This window comes from Papio anubis, chromosome 2, assembly GCF_008728515.1.
Source record: "Papio anubis isolate 15944 chromosome 2, Panubis1.0, whole genome shotgun sequence".
In the NCBI taxonomy this organism is placed as follows: domain Eukaryota; kingdom Metazoa; phylum Chordata; class Mammalia; order Primates; family Cercopithecidae; genus Papio; species Papio anubis.
In genome coordinates, this window is record NC_044977.1 from 89,430,008 (window position 1) to 89,451,852 (window position 21,845).

The window sequence follows — 21,845 nt, forward strand, 5'->3', positions numbered from 1 at the left end:
AACACACAAGTCCACGTGGCTCATAAATCTAAACCATGATCTCAAATTCAAGTTTGTTGCTAACAAAGGTGGCACTTGTGGTTTTTTTTTTTTTTGATACAGGGTCTTGAACTGTCACCCAGGCTGGAGTACAGTGGCACGATCTCAGCTCACCGCAACCTCTGCTTCCTGGGTTCAAGTGATTCTCCTGCCTCAGCCTTGCAAGTAGCTGGGATTACAGGTGCCGGTCACCACGCCTGGCTAATGTTTGTATTTTCAGCAGAGATGGGGTTTTGCCATGTTAGCCAGGCTGGTCTTGAACTCTTGACCTCAAATGATCCACCAGTCTCAGCCTCCCAAAGTGCTGGGATTACAGGCATGAGACACCACGCCCGTTGGCACTTGTTTTTTCTTGAGACAAGGTCTCATTCTATTGCCCAAGCTGAGTGCAGTGACATAATCATGGCTCACTGCAGCCATGAACTCCCAGGCTCAAGCAATCTTCTGACCTCAGCCTCCAAAAGAGCTAGGACTACAGGCATGCACCACTACACCCGGCTAATTTCTTATTTTGTAGAGATGGGGATCTCACTATGTTGCCCAGGCTGGTCCTGAACTCCTGGATTCCAGTAATCCTCCTGTCCCCTTGGCTTCCCAAAGTACTGGTATTACAGGCAAAGGTGGCACTTTTGTCCACACTACTTACTACTTACATTAGATAGTTATATTTATGCTGTTCTACATTGTATGTCTATTTTTATCTATACTTGCTTTACATCTACGTTTTGATTTGTTTTGATCTCAGCCAGGGAGATCTATGATATCCATTAGGCAATGAATAACATTCTTAGTTTTCTTGAAATTGTTAAATAATTGAGAATGAGGGCAAACGGCAATGAATAACATAGTTTACTAACTTGAAATTGTTAAATAATTGAAAATGAAGGTTGACCTCTGTTAAATACTTTTTTGATATCAGGATGACTATGGTATTCTACCTTTGGATGACTGGTAAGATGCAATGTACAATAATTGCACTGGGATCAGAGAGAAAAGGCTGTGCAATTTCTGCCTTATGAAAATTATAGAAGTTTTTTCTATGAACAATTTTTGTAAATGTTCCACAAGCAGTGGAAAATATGTATTCTGTTTGTTGGACAAAAAAAATGTGTTTACAGCTGGGAGGACAATATGGCCTGGAATACTCTACACCTGTTGTCCTGACATCAATACCACTCCCTTTGACTATCACAGTGTTCTGGTTTAGACTAAGTTATGCTCACCCTATTTAAAGGTAAGAGAGAAAGTGGTTAAAAGCATGGTCTATTAACCGGGTTGCTTAGGCACATTCCTCCCCACTCTGTACCTTGTTTCCTCATCTGTAAAAGAGAAAAAATAACAGCCCATGGTGAGTGCTCAATGATGCCTTTATTATCTGTTACATCAACTTTATCCAAATTCTCTCTGTACTTATTTCTGTGTTCATATCTGTCAAGAAGCAAGTGAAAATATCTTTTTACTATACTTTTGTCTTTGCTTTTTATTTCTAATAAATTGACTATAACTTTGAGTTAACATTATTATATGCTTTAAGGTCATGACAATTAGATCTTCACTATAAATTCCACCATGAACTGGAATGACTCTTCTATCCCTGTGAAGAAAAAAAGGGGCTTTCTGGAACAGTAAAGAGCTGGAGGCAGACTCTTCAAAGGTCCCCCAGTTCTGGCTCTGCTTTCTCTTCCTAGCTAAGAAGGCGGGTATGTTAAGGCTGAATTTGGTCAGTGTTCCTTTAAACAGAAGTGCATGAACGGTCAGGAAAATTCCTCCAGAATGGGAGTGTGAACGCTGAATTTAATGGGTAGCAAAGAGCAACGCTCTACTTTGCAGAGATCAGGCAATCAGGGGCTGGTCCTGCTAGGGATTCTGGGGCTGAATGAGTGGTGATGTCACATGCTATGCTTGTGCCAATCCTGAAAGGCCACTTTGCTTGACATGAGATCATGTGTTCTTGCATGATAAAATAAGAAACTGAATTTAACCTTACAGTGGGCATATGTTCTCTTTCCATCAAACCCTGATACTCCTGACATGACACATCCATTTCATATCTTTCACCTTATACTTTATTTTTATTATTAATATTGTGACATTTGTTTTCATTCTGTTTATATTTGATTATACTCAGCCTGTTTACTTTTAGTCTTTGTGAAACTCTTATTAATATCATATAGATGGATTTTGTTTGTTGACTATTTTAAGACTTTTTTTTTTTTTACTATTTTGAGATTTTTTTTTTTTGAGATGGAGTCTTACTCTGTCTCTCAGGTTGGAGTGCAGTGGCATGATCTCAGCTCACTGCAATCTCTGCCTCCCAGGTTCGAGTGATTCTCTTGCTTCAGCCTCCTGAGTATCTGGGACTACAGGTATGCACCACCACGCTGAGCTAATTTTTGTATTTTTAGTAGAGACGGGGTTTCACCATGTTGGCCAGGCTGGTCTGGAACTCCTGACCTCAGGTGATTTGCCCGTCTCGGCCTCCCAAAGTGCTGGGATTACAGGCATGAGCCACTATGCCCGGCCAAGAATTTTTATCTTACATATTTTTTCATCTTATTTACATTTACTGTTGTAACTGACACAGATAGGCCTTCTCCTATGCTTTGCTCATGGCTTCTGATTTTTAAATGCTATTTTACAGCAGCTTTTGAACTATATGGTTTGCGTTCTTACCTGTACCTTTGTGGGGAATAATTATACGCCCTGCATTTTTTCTATGAGGGGTTACCTCTAGATTAGCAATGTCCAAATTTTTTCTATAGTTTGCCTCTAAAACAAAAAGAATGCCTAAATTTTAACTAATAGAAATATTAATGCTATTTTTGATCTAATGTATGCCTATATTATTGGTTAATAAGAAGTATGATAGTCCAACAGCAATAAAAACTAAATGCTGATCATAAAGAAGAATAACACTTTAAAAGTAACATGTTCTATAAAGCCTGTGATATGGTATCTATCCCTAGCATTTTTGGTTATTGTTGCTTTGTTTTGAATCATCACAGATTAAACAAAAAATTAATTTTGAAATAAAACTACAATTACTAGCATTATCTTATTCTTTCAAGAAATGTTATCAACTTGCTGGATCACCTACTTAACCAGGGTGTGACCATATCCTCCCTGTAAAGCCTGACTGATTACACAGGGTTAGTATGAGGTTTCAAAATGTATATCCAGAAGGGCCCTGGAAGTACACAGAATAATAAACAAATGTATACTCGCATTATTATTAACACAGGTGACATTTTATGTGACCACTATGGAGTAATTAAGATATTATTGATGGAATTATGTAGGATGTGTAGTTTAAATGTAAAAGTGGAACTTACCAATAACCAACAATCACTAGAAAAAAAAGACAAACCATTTTAGATGGCATGCAGCATGCCCATTATTTCAGTACACCTCATTTTCTGAACCTCCAGTTGTATAATTTATGTTTTTCATCTCTTTCTTATTTGATTCACTAGTTCATAGGGGTTCTCTTTTTCTGTCTCTTTAGATTGCCTTATTCTTTTAAGTCACCTGACAAAGCTAACTTAGCAAAAGGTAATAAAGTTGACAGCAACAGACCTTATTAAGACTCTGTTTGTCCACTCTTTCACAACCTTTTTTTTTTTTTTTTTTTGAGACGGCATCTTGCTCTGTCGCCCAGGCTGGAGTGCAGTGGCAAGATCTCAGCTCACTGCAAGCTCTGCCTCCCGGGTTCACGTCATTCTCCTGCCTCAGCCTCCTGAGTAGCTGGGACTACAGGTGCCCACCACCATGCCCAGCTAATTTTTTTTTGTATTTTTAGTAGAGATGGGGTTTCACCGTGTTAGCCATGATGGTCTGGATCTCATGACCTCGTGATCTGCCCACCTCGGCCTCCCAAAGTGCTGGGATTATAGGCATAAGCCACTGCGCCCGGCCCACGAAACAAGTCTTAGCAAATTCAGGAAGAATGAAATCTCAACTATGTTTTCTGACCACAACGGCATGAAACTAGACATCAATAACATGAGGAAAACTGAAAATTTCACAAATATGTGGAAACTAAACACTTTCTTGAACAACTAATGGGTCAAAGAAGGAAATTCAAAATATACCTTGAGATAAATGAAAATGAAAACAAAACCTATCAAGACGTGCAGAAAAAGCAGTTCTCAGAGAAACATTTACAGCAATAAATGCCTACCTGCAGAAAAAAGATCTCAAATAATGTAATGTTATATCTCAAGGAACTGAAAAACAGCAAACTAAGCTCAAAGTTAACAAAAGGAAGAAAATAATGAAAGTTAGGGCAAAAATAAATGAAACAGAGACAAGAAAGACAACAGATAAACATAACTAATAGTTGGTTTCTTGAAAAGCTAAATGAAATTGATAAATCTTTTTTTTTGTTTTTGAGACGGAGTCTCGCTGTGTCGCCAGGCTGGAATGCAGTGGCACGATCTTGGGTACGATCTCTGCCTCCCGGGTTCAAGACATTCTCCTGCCTCAGCCTCCTGAGTAGGTGGGATTACGGGCACGTGTTACCACATCTAGCTAATTTTTGTATTTTTAGTAGAGATGGGGTTTCACCATGTTGGCCAGGACAGTCCTGATCCCCTGATCTCGTGATCCGCCCGCCTTAGCCTCCCAAAGTGCTGGGATTACAGGCGTGAGCCACTGCACCCGGCTGACAAATCTTTAGTTGAATTAACCAAGAACAAAAAGAGAGAAGACTCGAATAAATAAAATTATAAATGAAAGAGTAAACATTACAGCTGATACTACAGAAGTACAAAGTTATCATAACAAACTTCTATGTACAAGTATATGTTAAGAAATTAGATAATCTAAGAAAATGGATAAATTCCTAGAAACATACAACTTACCAAGATTGAATCATAAAGAATCAAAAAATATAAACAGATCAATAAGAAGAATACAGAAGCAGTAATAAAATCTCCCAACAAAGAAACGCCCAGGACCAAAAGGCTTCATGGGTGAAGTCTACTAAACATTTGAAAAATAATTAATGTCAATCCTTCTCAAACTCCTCCAAAAAAAAAAAAAAATGAAGAGGAGTGAGCATTTTCAAACCCATTTTACAATGCCAACATTATCCAGATACTAAAGTCAGATAAAAATACTATAGGTTGAGTAACCCTTATCTAAAATGCTTGGGACTAGAATTGTTTTGGATTTTTAATTTTTTCAGATGTTGGAATATCTGCATTATACTAACTGGTTGAACATTCCTAATCTGAAAATCTGAAACCCAATATGCTCCAATGAGCATTTTCTTTTGAGAATCATATTGGCATTAAAAAAATTTCAGATTTTGGAGCATTTCAGATTTTAGATATTAAACCCATGTAAAAAAAGAAAATTACAAGTCTGATGAACACAGATGCAAAATTTCTGAACACAGATGCAAAATTTCTCAACAAATACTAGCAAACCACATTCAATAGCACACTGAAAGGATCATACACCACAATCAAGTGAGATTTCATCCCTGGGATAGCAGGATGGTTAAACATACATGAATCAATAAATGTGACATACCACATTAAGAAAATGAAGGATAAAAATAATACCCCCATTTTTTTTTTTTTTTTTAACTTTTATTTTAGGTTCAGGGGTAAATGTGAGGGTTTGCTATATAGGTAAACTCGTATCACAAGGGTTGGCTGTACAGATTATTACCCAGGTACTAGGTCTAGTACCCAATAGTTATTTTTTCTACTCATCTCCCTCCTCCCACCCTCATCCTCAGGTGGGCCCCGGTGTCTGTTGTTCCCCTCTTTGTGTCCATGTGTTCTTATCACTTAGCTCCCACATACAAGTGAGAACATGTGGTATTTGGTTTTCTGTCTCTGAGTTAGTTTGCTAAGACTGATGGCCTCCAGCTCCATCCATGTTCCTGCAAAGGACAGGATCTTGTTCTTTTTTATGGTTGCACAGTATTCCACGGTGTATATGTGGCACATTTTCTTTATGCAGTCTACCATTGATGGGCATTATGCTGATTACATGTCTTCGCTATTGTGAATAGTGCTACAATGAACATACATGCGCATGTGTCTTTATGACAGAAAAATTCATATGCCTTTGGATATATATAGAGTCATGGAATTGCTGGGTCAAACGGTAGTTCTGCTTTTAGGTTTCTGAGAAATCGACATACTGCTTTCCACAATGGTTGAACTAATTTACACTCACACCAACAGTGTATAAGTGTTCCTTTTTCTCTGCAACTTCACCAGCATCTGTTATTTTTTGACTTTTTAATGATAACCACTCTGAGTGGTGTGAGATGGTATCTCATTGTGGCTCTGATTTGCATTTCTCTAATGATCAGTGATGTTGAGCTCTTTTTCATATGCTTGTTGGCCACATGTATGTCTTCTTTTGAAGGTGTCTATACATGTCCTTTGCCCAGTTTTTAATGGCGTTCTTTTTTCTTATAAATTTGTTTAAGTTCCTTATCAATGCTAGATATTGGACCTTTGTCAGATGCATAGTTTGCAAATATTTTCTCCTATTTCTGTAGGTTCTCTGTTTACTCTGTTGATAGTATCTTTTTTCATGCAGACTCTCCAGTTTAATTACATCCCACTTGTCAATTTTCACATTTGTTGCAATGGCTTTTGTCATTTTGATCATGAAATCTTTGCCCATTCCTATGTCTAGAATGGTACTGCCTAGGTTGTCTACCAGGGTTTTTATAGTTTTGGGTTTCATGTTTAAGTCTTTAATCCTTCTTGAGTTGATTTTTGTATATGATGTAAGGAAGGGGTCCAATTTCAATCTTATGCTTATTGCTAAAAAGTTATTCCAGTGCCATTTACTGAATAGGGAGTCCTTTCCCCATTGCTTTTGTAGCTTTGTTGAAGATCAGATTGTTGTAGGCATGCTGCCTTATTTCTGGGCTCTGTATTCTGTTCTATTTGTCTATGTGTCTGTTCTTGTACCAGTACCATGCTGTTTTGGTTACTGTAGCCCTGTAGTATAGTTTGAAGTCAGGTAGCATGACACCTCCAGCTTTGTTCTTTTTGCTTAGGATTGCCTTAGCCATTTGGGCTCTTTATTGGTTCTATGTGAATTTTAAAATAGTTTTTTCTAGTTCTGTGAAGAATGTCACTAGTAGTTTGATAGGACTAGCATTGAGTGACCATTCCAACAGATGTAGAAAAAGTGTTTGACAAAATTTAACATCCTTTCATGATGAAAACTCTCAATAAATTAGATATATAAGAAATGTATATAATAAAGGCCATTTACAATGAGCCCACAGCTAATATCATATTCAATAGTGAAAAGCTAAAAGCCTTTTTCCTAGGATCAGAAACATGACAAAGATGTCCACTCTCATCACTTTTGTTCAACACAGTACTACAAGTTCTAGCCAGAGCAACCAGGCAAGAAAAAATAAGACACATCCAGACTGGAAGTGAAGAAGTTAAACTGCCTCTGTTTGCAGATGACATTTTATATATACATATAAAAAGCCTAAAGACTCAATCAAAAAACCATTAGAATAAACAAATTTGGTAAAGTAGCAGGAGATAAAATCAACATAAAAATCAGCAATATTTCCATATACTAATGACAAGCTCTCCAAAAAAGTTAAGAAAACAGTGTCATTTACGATAGCATCAAAAAATGTAATATTTAGGAATAATTTAACCAAGAAAGTGAATGATCTATTTACTGAAAACTATAAAACACTGATGAAAGAAATTGAAGACGACACAAATAAATGAAAAAATATCCAGTGTTCATAGATTGGAAGAATTAATATTTTCAAAATGTCCATATACTACCCAAAGTGATCTACAGATTCAAGGCAGCCTGTATCAATATTCCAATGACATTTTTCACAGGAATAGAAAGGAACAATCCTGAAATTTGTATGGAACCACAGAAGTCTCCGAATAGCCAAAGCAATCTTGTGAAATAAGGACAAAGCTAGGGGCATCACACTTCCTGATTTCAAATAATGTTGTAAAGTTACAGTAATCAAAATAATATGGTAATGGCATAAAAACAGACACACAAACCAGTGGAACAGAATACAGATCCTGGAAATAAACTCAGTGAACAGTCTTTAACAAGGGCACCAAGAATACACAATGGGGAAAGGACAGTTTTCAATAAGTGGTGCTGGGAAAACTGGACATCCACATATAAAAGGATGAAATTGGACCTTATCTGACATAAAATACAAAAACTAACTCGAAAGATATTAAATACTTAAATATAAGACCTAAAAGTGTAAAACTCCTAGGAGAAAACAGAAATAAAAGCTCCTTGACATTGGGTCTTAGCAGTGATTTTCTGAGATATGACATGAAATACACAGGCAAGCCAAAATAAATAAATGGAACTATATAAAACTAAAAAGCTTCTTCACAGCAAAGGAAACAATCAACAAAACGAAAAAGCAATCTATGGAATGAGAAGAAATATTTGCAAACCATGTAACTGATGGGGATTAATATCTAAAACTATATAAAGAACTCATATAACTGAATTCCATAAAAACAAATAACTCAATTACAAAACAGGCAAAAAGGCCTGAAAGACATTTTCCCAAAGAAGACACAAAAATGGCCTACAGGCATATGAAAAGGTACTCAATATCACTAACCATCAGGAAAATGCAAATCAAAAAGAAAATGAGATATCACCTAACATCTCTTAGGATGGTTGTAATCACAAAACAAGAGATAACAAGTGATGACAAGAGTGTGAAGACAAGGGAACTCTTGAACACTGTTGATGGAAATGTAAATTGGTATAGTCATTATGGTATGGCAGTTCCTCAAAAAATTAAAAATAGAACAACTATTTGATCCAGCAATCACACTTCTGGTATATCCCAAAGAAAAAGAAATCAGTATCTTGAATAGATATCCGCACTCCCAGGTTTACTGCAGTATTATATACACTAGCCATGATACGGAAACAAGCAGCCATCAACAGATGAATAATAAAGAATATATATAGGCCGGGCATGGTAACTCACGCCTATAATTCCAGCACTTTGGGAGGCTGAATATGAGGTCAGGAGATCAAGACCATCCTGGCCAACATGGTGAAACCCCATCTCTACTAAAAATACAAAAATTAGCCGGGCATGGCGGTGAGTGCCTGTGGTTCCAGCTAGCTACTCGGGAGACTGAGGGAGGAATATGGCTTGAACCCAGGAAGCGGAGGCTGCAGTGAGGCGAGATCGCGCCACTGCACTCTGCACTCCAGCCTCGGCGATAGAGCGAGACTCCGCATCAAAAAAAAAAAAAGGCTCCTAAACAAGTACTCTTAAGACAGTTTCGTGGGTAAGGTGATTATGAAGCAAAGAACCCAAAGACAATATTCTCAAAAAATGCCTGAATAGGCCTAGTGTCTATCCCAAATATGAGGAGCAGTTCCCTTCCAGTCATCACTCACAGAAGAGGCTGCCACCTCATACTGCTTTAATTAAAAGAAGTTTATTTCTTCACATTTTTAATTTTTGTGGGTACATAGTAGGTGAATGCCACTTGATGTTTCCAGTCTCATAAAGCCTTTCATGATATGGGGCAGTCTCTGCATCTCTTTTTTTTTTTTTTTTTGAGATGGAGTCTCGCTCTATCGCCCAGGCTGGAGTGCAGTGGCGCCATCTCAGTTCACTGCAAGTTCTGCCTCCTGGGTTCACGCCATTCTTCTGCCTCAGCCTCCTGAGTAGCTGGGACTACAGGTGCCCGCCACCGCACCTGGCTAATTTTTTGTGTTTGTAGTAGAGATGGGGTTTCACAGTGTTAGCCAGGATGGTCTCGATCTCCTGATCTCGTGATCCACCTGCCTCAGCCTCCCAAAATGCTGGGATTATAGGCGTGAGCCACCACGCCTGGCCTGAATCTCTTTATTTTGAACATCACAGCACTATTTGGGTAAGTTATGCTAACCTGAAATTACCTCAATCAATGGGAGTTTTTAGATGCTTATGAAGGTTATCTGGCAGAATTGGTTGACTTTTTTTTTAAAAAAAAGAGCAAAGCTACATAGTATTAGTAATCATGGTTGGGGTATGATCACCAAATTGAAGTGTTAAATGCGATTGTAAAAATCACCATAAAAGTAGTATAGTAAGTGGCGGTATCATCTTGTGCCTCAAGATGAATTTCCAGTGTGAAAGCGTCATGAAAGTGTCAAAGAATGATGCATCAAAGCCAATCTGATGGGAGTAAAAATAATGTGCCTTGGAAAACTGTGTCAGATAATTCAGAAAGTGGCTTAAGTGAAGACAAAGACCTGATGACATGGCTGCATATGAATAATTTAAATAAATTTTTTCATAAAATTTGAGAGTCAAGAATAAGCAATACATCTCAATTTTATATAATATGTGATTTTATATGTGTATTACATAATTTGTAATACATATTTTAAAATATAAAATACACTGTAACCCAAATTAAAAATTTAATGTTCAAAACATGTATTTATCTGTTTCATTAAGGTTGGCCTAAATACGTTTATTTGGACATTTTTCATTGTAAAATTGGACAGCGATCATCACATATTCAAAGCCATCTTGTATTTGGTTACATGCATTATTTACGGACACCCACCTCCTCCAATGTGGGCTTTAGCTCCTGGTTTTTGGGTTCTAAGTACAGCATGCCCTGTGCCTGCTTGTGACCCCTTGTCCTTCTGGTCAAGAAAACTATGGTATCTGTATCAGACTGAAATGTACATATGGTTATTTATTTGTGAGTTTTAAGGCTTTTGACTTATTAGGAAGTGACCTAGTTTTCATACCTCAGCTTCTTATTGCAATTTTCTTAAAAGGATATAGTACCTTCCCATACACACGTGAAAACAACATTATACAGCAGAGTAGTGGCCTTGGCAGAGACAGACAGGAGTTTCTATCTTCTCTGGATAAGGCTGACTATGAACAATGAAAGAAATGATGAGAACGTGAACAACTAATCAGATATTTGCTAACTCATTCATTAAAACTGTATAAGAGGTTTTCATCTTTGTAAAGTCCTGTCCTAGCAAAGGCTAAAGCACTATCAACTGCAATTAGTAAACTCTTTAAGCTTCCAATTCAATCTAACCAACAAAAATGTTGCCTGAAACTTACTGGAAAATATTGCTTCTCCTGGGGGCTAGATTCACTGTGCTGATGTGGATTAAAATGACTAATCCTAGAATAATTCTATACTGCACACAAAATCAATTTCACAAACATGCATTTGATAGTCCGTTTGAAAGTCTGTTAATATTTTCAAGTGGAAAAATTATTGAACATTTTTACTCTATTAATCCTTCAAAAGAAAATTTGAAAAAAAATCTTCTCTATAAACATATTTTTCTTCAGCTTTTTAGAACTAGTATACTAGACACAGCCCACCCATAAGAAGCAGCTAAGAAAAATATATACATGAATCCTGTTTCTCGCAGAAAGCTGTTGCTTTAGAAGCAATTAGGCCAATTGAGCCTGACAGCATGATTTCAGGAGGAATGCTGTGCAAGCTCCTATCTGTAATGAAAATTTGCACCGAAACAAGGAAGGGATAATACATGCAAAGAGATAACAATTCTGGAGTGCTCTCTATAAATCCGTTGCCCTTGGAAGGAATACAGTGGAGTAAGATAATGATGATTTTGGATTTCTGTTTAGTCCTTTTCAAAGGGAGGAAGGCACATAAACTAGCAGGTTCCACCACCCATCAATGTGAGGATTCGGTAAATGGAGAAAGCCTGTGACTGACGCATGGAAGGAGGAGAAAACCAGCCAAAATTTTCTTTGTAAGTTATGATTCCAAAGGAAGATTCCTCATCCCATAAAGTATACAACTCTGAATAGAACAAAGCTGAAGGGAAAATAGGTAATGAGGAGACTGGGATTTTATTTTGAAATTAATCAAATGTGGCTTAACAGATATTGTGAATTAAGCTTATTTCATGCCCAAGTCAGAAAAAGCAACAGATACTACAGAAAAATCTCTATACAATATTATGGTGAAGATACATTAACATGGTGATTGGCAGTATTTGATTTAATTTGGACAAACAATACTGGGTTTAAACTGAAAGATGAGTTTTTAAAAATTCTCACAGTTTTAAATATACTTGCTTTAAAAACCTAATAAACTCATCGGTGATCATTTTTTAGCACTACAATTTGTGTCTAACTCTACATGAGCAAAGAAGAAGTATATGACTGAATTCTGTACTTCTTTTCATTATTGTGTTTCTCCTATTGTTTCACAAGTTAGAAGGAGATGGACTGCTTATCTAAGACAATATCCCTTGGTTGAAGATCACTAAAAATAATGCCATGCCTGGTTGGATATGACTTATCGATCTCCAGTGGCACAAGTGAAGAATAATATCTTGGTTCCTCAGAAAAACTGGCTATCTTTCAAAGATAGAGAAACCTGACTCATGATCATTCTTTTAAACAATCTTGATCATTAGCCAGCTCAGTTATAATAACTGGTGGGCAAGCATTAGACACACAAGACTCTCATAGCCAAGACACATGAGAAGTATATTGTTAGCTTTTCGGCAAATATATAAGATTGGTTAATTCTGGAGAAAAAAGAAAATGTGTACTACATTGTCGCTTTAGGACAGAAGGTCCCAAACGAAGCTGTTTCAGAATTACCTGGGAAGCTTATTAAAAACAACGCTTCCTGGGTCCCACCCCAAATCTTAGATCAATCTTCTGCATTTTCAAAAAGCTCCCTTTCCTACATCCTGGTGATTCTATGTCCACAAGGTGGTGTTGTTTTTTTTTTTTTTTTCTTTCTTTCTTTCTTTTTTTTTTTTCCTCTTCTTCTCTGAAACAGAGTCTCAGTCTGTCACCCAGGCTCGAGTGCAGTGGTACAATCTCAGCTCACTGCAACCTCTGCCTCCCGGGTTCAAGCGATTCTCCTGCCTCAGCCTCCTGAGTAGCTGGGACTACAGGCGCGTGCCACTATGCCCGGCTAATTTTTTGCATTTTTAGTAGAGACGAGGTTTCACCATGTTAGCCAGAGTGGTCTTGATCTCCTAACCTTGTGATCCGCCCACCTCAGCCTCCCAAAGTGTTGGGAATACAGATGTGAGCCACTGTGTGGCCCGTGTCCTCAAGGTTTCAGCACTGCTGCTCTCAAGGACAGTGGTGGGATGTCTTATGCTACAAATCATTAATATTCCTGATGTCCATTACTCACGTGTAAACCTTAAGAACAAAATCCTTTTCTTCCTTTACTTCTGTGAGTGACTGTAGGACATCCAAGATGCTTAGGACTGCACAGCCATATGGTCGCCTGTAGTGCAGGTGAGGAGGACCTTTCTTTGAGTCGTTCAGGAGCATCCGGCCTTGGGCACAGCAGAAAACACCAGTCAGATTGAGAAAAGCATGCTCCTCTCCAGTATTGCCTAATTGTCATCCAAGGATGCCTGAGCTACAGGCACCTAGGAAATCCTCTAAGTTAGAAGACTATAGGGCTGAAGGATATTTATGTGTAAGAACACCAAAGAGGCCTCTGGCCAAAGCTCTTCCCTGTACTACATTCAATCAATCATTCTTATCTAACTCTAAATCAATATCAACAGTTCATTTATTAATCACATGAGAATAAAAGTGATTTTATGAATTTCTTAGAAAAACCAATGTGCTAATAATAGATTTACACTTCTCAGGTACGTTATAGATACAAAGTTTAGTATTTTAGCTGCCAGGTATAAGCTACATATGTACAGACAAGGAGGATACTGTGTTCTTTCAACCAAATTCCGCTGTTCAACATCATCCTGAACAATTGTGGGATTGAGAGTAGTCTTAAAAAGTGGATGAATATTTACTTTTCCAGCTTACCAAAGCTGTGCCTACAGCAGCAAGAAGAGTTGCAAATGCTGGAACCTTAATTTTTGAGACGGAGTCTCGCTGTGTCGCCCAGGCTGGAGTGCAGTGGCGCGATCTCGGCTCACTGCAAGCTCCGCCTCCCGGGTTCACGCCATTCTCCCGCCTCAGCCTCCGAGTAGCTGGGACTACAGGCGCCCGCCACCATGGCTAGTTTTTTGTATTTTTAGTAGAGACGGGGTTTCACCATGTTAGCCAGGATGGTCTCGATCTCCTGACCTCGTGATCCACCCGCCTCGGCCTCCCAAAGTGCTGGGATTACAGGCTTGAGCCACCGCAACCCCGTCTCTACTAAAAAATACAAAAACTTAGCCGGGCGAGGTGGCAGGCGCCTGTAGTCCCAGCTACTCGGGAGGCTGAGGCAGGAGAATGGCGTAAACCCAGGAGGTGGAGCTTGCAGTGAGCTGAGATCCGGCCACTGCACTCCAGCCTGGGCGACAGAGCGAGACTCCGTCTCAAAAAAAAAAAAAAAAAAAAAAAAACAAACACTTTAAGTACAGCAAAATAGCTGTTTTGCTGGCAAGAGATTAAAAAATATTCTTTGATAAAAATGTACATGATAGGCCAGAACTCAAACCTATGAAGGAGGACTTGGTTCGCCAGAGGCCCAAAAGTTATATCATAAACTTGAAATAAGTCTGAGCAAACCAACCACAGAACAGTAGTAAAAATCACTTTTTCATCTTGGGTGGGATAGAAGTGAAATACCATCCATCGTTGGGAGTGATGACAATAACTCTAATTTTGTAGAGAGAACCCCAGATACATAATTTAAAACACAACCAATAGGTGCTGAATGGCATTTGCTGTGAAGTTGGTACCTCTGGAAAACTGCTATAAGATCTCTGAGGGAAAGGGTAGGTACAGAGGCAGGGCACTGTGTTAGAAATAATGTCTATAAGCAGACCATTTTAAATAAAAACTTTGGGTCTAAAAACAGATAGGGAGCAGAAGGTTTTAAATGATTAAAAACCACAAACAAAACCCACTCCCCCAAATCCATTTATATCAAACCAAGCTACCACAGCAGTTGAGCTTAGGCATAGCTTCAATACAAGCTGGACTCTAATCCTGAGATCTGAAATTACAAGTAAGATCTAGGGAGAAAACAAAGCTCATGCACAAGACATACTTGTTCCAAGTTGGGCCAGTCTTAGTCATGTGAATGGGTAAGGTGAACAGTACCTATTCGGATCACATGGGCAACGATATACAAATCTCTCTTCATATCTTTGCTGCTCAGATCCTAAGAGAAAAAAAATAAGTAAACTCAGGCAAGGAACACACAGAAAATAATTAAAAATTCATTTTGAATCTCTAGTCATTTGCTTTTACTGTATGTTATAGGTAGGGGAAGGGAAATTATAGCACATAGCACTTTAATCGTTTATAAGAGGCCTGGAGTAAAAGTCTGGATATCTTACAGGCCTTTGGAAGTTTACTTTATTGACAACATTTTTCTAGCTCTCATTTAAACCACTTAACAAATAAAAAGTCTATAAAAGTTCTCACATTAGAAATCTTCATGATATTGCATATTCCATGTTTACTCTAACATCATATAAAAACATTCCGTAACAGAAGGAATAAATGTTCAGCACAGAAAAAAATGGGAAACCACCAAAAAGCTCTTCAATAACTAAAATTCTGTAAGTTTGTTCTCCACTAATTTTACATTGATTCCTCTGTCCACAGATGATTATTACACACAAAGTATGTCCCACTTAAAAGAGATTACTTTATCAGTAAAACCTCAATAATTTGATTTCCATTTCTAAATTCTGATATTTATCATTTGTACTAAATTATAGCTGAAAATAATCTTAGTGAAAAATATTAAGGGCTTCCTTTAAGTAAACAGATACAATCAAGAATCAAAACTAATTTCCAAACCTAAGAGTTATGAAAATCATTCCTTTCTCTTTCTTTCTTCCTTTTCATTAAAAAACAAGGTGTTGTACAAAGATACTTAGACTCCCACACAATAATAATGGGAGATTTTAACACCCCACTGTCAACATTAAACAGATCAACGAGACAGAAAGTTAACAAGAATATCCAGGAATTGAACTCAGCTCTGCACCAAGGGGACCAAATAGACATCTACAAAACTCTCGACCCCAAATCAACAGAAAATACATTCTTCTCAGCACCACATCACACTTATACCAAAATTGACCACACAGTTGGAAGTAAAGCACTCCTCAGCAAATGTAAAAGAACAGTAATTATAACAAACTGTCTCTCAGACCACAGTGCAATCAAACTAGAATTCAGGACTAAGAAACTCACTCAAAACCACTCAACTACATGGAAACTGAACAACCTGCTCCTGAATGACTACTGCATACATAACAAAATGAAGGCGGAAATAAAGATGTTCTTTGAAACCAACGAGAACAAAGACAAAACATACCAGAATCTCTGGGACACATTTAAAGCAGTGTATAGAGGGAAATTTATAGCACTAAATGCCCACAAGAGAAAGCAGGAAAGATCTAAAATTGACACCCTACCATCACAATTAAAAGAACTAGAGAAACAAGAGCAAACGCATACAAAAGCTAGCAGAAGGCAAGAAATAACTGAGATCAGAGCAGAACGGAGGGAGATAGAGAGACAAAAAAACCCTTCAAAAAAATCAATGAATCCAGGAGCTGGTTTTCTGAAAAGATCAATGAAATTGATAGACCGCTAGCAAGACTAATAAAGAAGAAAAGAGAGAACAATCAAATAGACGCAATAAAAAATGATAAAGGGGGTATCACCACCGATCCCACATAAATATAAACTACCATCAGAGAATACTATAAACACCTCTATGCAAATAAACTAGAAAATCTAGAAGAAATGGATAAATTCCTGGACACATATACCCTGCCAAGACTAAACCAGGAAGAAGTTGAATCTCTGAATAGATCAGTAACAGGTTCTGAAATTGAGGCAATAATTAATAGCCTACCAATCAAAAAAAGTCCAGGACCAGACGGATTCACAGCCAAATTCTACCAGAGGTACAAGGAGGAGCTGGTACCATTCCTTCTGAAACTATTCCAATCAATAGAAAAAGAGGGAATCCTCCCTAACTCATTATATGAGGCCAGCATCATCCTTAGACCAAAGCCTGGCAGAGACACAACAAAAAGGAGAATGTTAGACCAATATCCCTGATGAACATCAATGCAAAAATCCTCAACAAAATACTCCCAAACCAAATCCAGCAGCACATCAAAAAGCTTATCCACCATGATCAAGTGGGCTTCATCCCTGGGATGCAAGGCTGGTTCAATATATGCAAATCAATAAACGTAATCCAGCATATAAACAGAACCAAAGACAAAAACCACATGATTATCTCAACAGATGCAGAAAAGGCCTTTGACAAAATTTGACAGCCCTTCATGCTAAAAACTCTCAATAGATTAGGTATTGATGGGAGGTATCTCAAAATAATAACAGCTACTTATGACAAACCCACAGCCAATATCATACTGAAAGGACAAAAACTGGAAGCATTCCCTTTGAAAACTGGCACAAGACAGGGATGCCTTCTCTCACCACTCCTATTCAACATAGTGTTGGAAGTTCTGGCCAGGGCAATTAGGCAAGAGAAAGAAATAAAGGGTATTCAATTAGGAAAGCAGGAAGTCAAATTGTCCCTCTTTGCAGATGACATGATTGTATATTTAGAAAACCCCATCGTCTCAGCCCAAAATCTCCTTAAGCTGACAAGCAACTTCAGCAAAGTCTCAGGATACAAAAACAATGTACAAAAAACACAAGCATTCTTTTTTTTTTTTTTTTTTTTTTTTTTGAGATGGAGTCTCGCTCTGTCGCCCAGGCTGGAGTGCAGTGGCCGGATCTCAGCTCACTGCAAGCTCCGCCTCCCGGGTTCACGCCATTCTCCTGCCTCAGCCTCCCGAGTAGCTGGGACTACAGGCGCCCGCCACCTCGCCCGGCTAGTTTTTTGTATTTTTTAGTAGAGACGGGGTTTCACCGTGTTAGCCAGGATGGTCTCGATCTCCTGACCTCGTGATCCACCCGTCTCGGCCTCCCAAAGTGCTGAGATTACAGGCTTGAGCCACCGCGCCCGGCCACAAGCATTCTTATACACCAATAACAGACAAACAGAGAGCCAAATCATGAGTGAACTCCCATTCACAATTGCTTCAAAGAGAATAAAATAGCTAGGAATCCAACTTACAAGAGATATGAAGGACCTCTTCAAGGAGAACTACAAACCACTGCTCAATGACATAAAAGAGGACACAAACAAATGGAAGAACATTCCATGCTCATGGACAGGAAGAATTCATATCGTGAAAATGGCCATACTGCCAAAGGTAATTTATAGATTCAACGCCATCCCCATCAAGCTATCAATTACTTTCTTCACAGAATTGGAAAAAAACTACTTTAAAGTTCATATGAAACCAAAAAAGAGCCCGCACTGCCAAGAAAATCCTAAACAAAAAGAATAAAGCTGAAGGCATCACGCTACCTGACTACAAACTATACTACAAGACTACAGTAACCAAAACAGCATGGTACTGGTACCAAAACACAGATATAGGCAATGGAACAGAACAGAGCCTACACATCTACAACTATGTGATCTTTTAAAACACCTGAGAAAAACAAGCAATGGGGAAAGGATTCCCTATTTAACAAATGGTACTGGGAAAACTGGCTAGCCATATGTAGAAAGCTAAAACTGGATCCCTTCCTTATACCTTATAGAAAAACTGATTCAAGATGGATTAAAGACTTAAATGTTAGACCTAAGACCATAAAAACCCTAGAAGAAAACCTAGGCAATACCATTCAGGACATAGGCATGGGCAAAGACTTCATGACTAAAACACCAAAAGCAATGGCAACAAAAGCCAAAATTGACAAATGGGATCTAATTCAACTAAAGAGCTTCTGCATAGCAAAAGAAACTACCATCAGAGTGAACAGGCAACCTACAGAATGGGAGGAAATTTTTGCAATCTACCCATCTGACAAAGGGCTAATACCCAGAATCTACAAAGAACTGAAACAAATTTACAAGAAAAATTCAAACAACCCCATCAAAAAGTGGGCAAAGGATAGGAACAGACACTTCTTAAAAGACATTTATGCAGCCAACAGACACATGAAAAAATGCTCATCATCACTGGCCATCAGAGAAATGCAAATCAAAACCACAATGAGATAACCATCTCACACCAGTTAGAATGGCGATCATTAAAAAGTCAGGAAACAACAGGTGCTGGAGAGGATGTGGAGACATAGGAATGCTTTTACACGGTTGGTGGGACTGTAAACTAGTTCAACTATTGTGGAAGAAGACACTGTGGCGATTCCTCAGGGATCTAGAACTAGAAATGCCATTTGACCCAGCCATCCCATTACTGGGTATATACCCAAAAGATTATAAAATCATGCTACTGTAAACACACATGCACACGTGTGTTTACTGCGGCACTATTCACAATAGCAAAGACTTAGAGCCAACCCAAATGTCCATCAATGATAGACCGGATTAAGAAAATGTGGCACATATACACCATGGAATACTATGCAGCCATAAAAAAGGATGAGTTCATGTCCTTTGTAGGGACACGGATGAAGCTGGAAACCATTATTCTGAGCAAACTATCACAAGGACAAAAAAACGAACACCGCATGTTCTCACTCATAGGTGGGAATTGAACAATGAGAACACTTGGACACAGGGTGGGGAACATCACACACTGGGGCCTGTTGTGGGGTGGGGAAAGGGGGAGGGATAGCATTAGGACATACAACTAATGTAAATGACGAGTTAATGGGTGCAGCACACCAACATAACACACGTATACATATGTAACAAACCTGCACATTGTGCACATGTACCCTAGAACTTAAAGTATAATAATTTAAAAAAAAAAGAATAAAAGTTTTAAAAGAAAACAAAAAAATAAATAAAGTCTTGCTCCGTCACCAGGATGGAATACAGTGGTGTGATCACGGCTCACTGCAGCCTTGTCCTCTGGGTCAAGTGATTCTCCCACCTCAGCCTCCCAAGTAAGTGGTACTACAGGTGTGCACCATCATGCCCAGGTATTTTTAAAATTATTTGTAGAGATGGGGTCTTGCTATGTTGTCAGAACTGGTCTCAAACTTCTGGGCTCAAGCAATCTTCCTGCCTCAGCCTCCCAAAGTGTTGAGATTACAGGTGTTAAGTTACCATGCCCAGTCTGATAATCATTCTATTTGTGTTTAGAACATATGTTGAAATGTTTGTTGATAAGTATGCATTATGCTTTTTAAATGTATTATCCTTGAAATAACAAAACTTCATTTAATATATATTCTGTTTCAGATTTTTCACCAGGCCATCAACTTGCTGCTCTCTCAGTCATTATTGCGAGTTAATGGTACTTGATGGAATAACCTTTGCCCTTAATGTGACTGGTTTCTGTGATCTCCCTTTTGCTTCTAGGAAAGGCTCCCTTAGTTTTGCTTCCTTTTCCTTTTTCATCTTTTGATTGACCCCAGATGCCTGTCTCTCTTCAATTAAAAAAAAAAAAGGTACAATCAAATGGCAGTCATGATTTGGAAGGAGCTTAAGAGAGTCAGAGTCTCCATGCTTCTTAATTTGTAAACCCTGTTGCAGGGTTAGCACTAGGGTGAGGCAAGCAAGGCACCTAAGGTGCAAAATTTAAGAAGGTACTCACTCTCAAGATGCTGTGCTTTGTTTGCTTTAGCCTAGTCCCAGCCTTGCCCTATTAAATGGCCCTGAACATATGAAAGAAAAGGAGACATTAAGAAGTAATATGTGGGCCAGGCGTGATGGCTTATGTCTGTAATCCCAGCACTTTGGGAAGTCAAGGTGGGAGGATCACTTGAGGTCAGGAGTTTGAGACAGCCTGGCCAACACGGTGAAACCCCACCTCTACTAAAAATACAAAAATTAGCTGGGTGTGGTGGCATGCACTTGTAATCCCAGCTACTCGGGAGGTTGAAGCAGGAGAATGACTTGAACCTGGGAGGTGGAGGCTGCAGTGAGCTAAGATCGTACCACTGTACTCTAGCAACAGAGAGACTCCATCTCAAAAAAAAAAAAAAAAAGTAATACATAGTGGTGAAATTGAAGCTTTTAGATGGTTATAATATTTTGCCAAGTTCTTAAAATAATAAAGTATGTTTACAATGAAACAGGTTACAAAGTAATTAAACATAAATTGATACCTGGAATCATAAAGATATGTTTTTACATGAAAGTTGTGTTTGATATTGAAAAAGGATGTTTCAGGACCCATTACACTAATTCTTTTAAATAAAAATGGAATTTAAAATAATATTATTAAAACAATGCTATATTTTAACACTTATTAAGGTGGTACTAAACAAGTGAAAATTGAAAACCAGGTTACCATTTTTATATACTTTTTGGATGGAAAGATGTTGATTACTAAAGGATATAGAAATGTTCGACACATTTCAAAGTGAAATGGTTCCTCCTACACAGCCTGGATTATGTACATCCAAACTATCAAATGACTTGTATAATCACTGACTCCAATGTATCTATGGAATTCAAGCCAGTTTCCAAAGATGTCCAAATAAGGGAAACTAATCTGATGGATTGTACACAAAAATACTAAATGTTTCCCTTGGCTCTGCTGAGTGAATAAAAGAAGACTTAAGTATAATTTATGGTATTTTCCAAGTGGCTGAGTAGGGGCTCTTTCTGACTATCATGTACACAGCATCCAGAACTTTCAGTGGTATTTATTTGACATCAATAGAAATAGGACAATAATTAATGCAAGAAAATATTTTAAGCAAAATAATTATTTGTGAGTTCCACAGAATTTCAATATAAAAGTTATCTTATTAAATGTAAGTGCATGGCTAAACACAGTTACCACAGAGTTTGTTAAACACATAT

General features: G+C 38.1%; 1 protein-coding gene across 11 annotated transcripts in view; it reads right to left on the reverse strand.

The window, feature by feature from the left end:
* The window catches only part of DOCK3 (dedicator of cytokinesis 3), a 669,732-nt gene that overhangs the window by 208,835 nt on the left and 439,052 nt on the right, over positions 1-21,845 (reverse strand). For all 11 annotated transcript variants that reach the window (XM_031662807.1, XM_031662809.1, XM_031662806.1 and 8 more), the window contains 2 exons: positions 15,107-15,167; positions 13,230-13,377 (listed from right to left, as the gene is read on the reverse strand). In XM_031662807.1, coding sequence (XP_031518667.1) covers positions 13,230-13,377; positions 15,107-15,167 — 209 coding nt within the window. The remainder of the gene's footprint in view (positions 1-13,229; positions 13,378-15,106; positions 15,168-21,845) is intronic.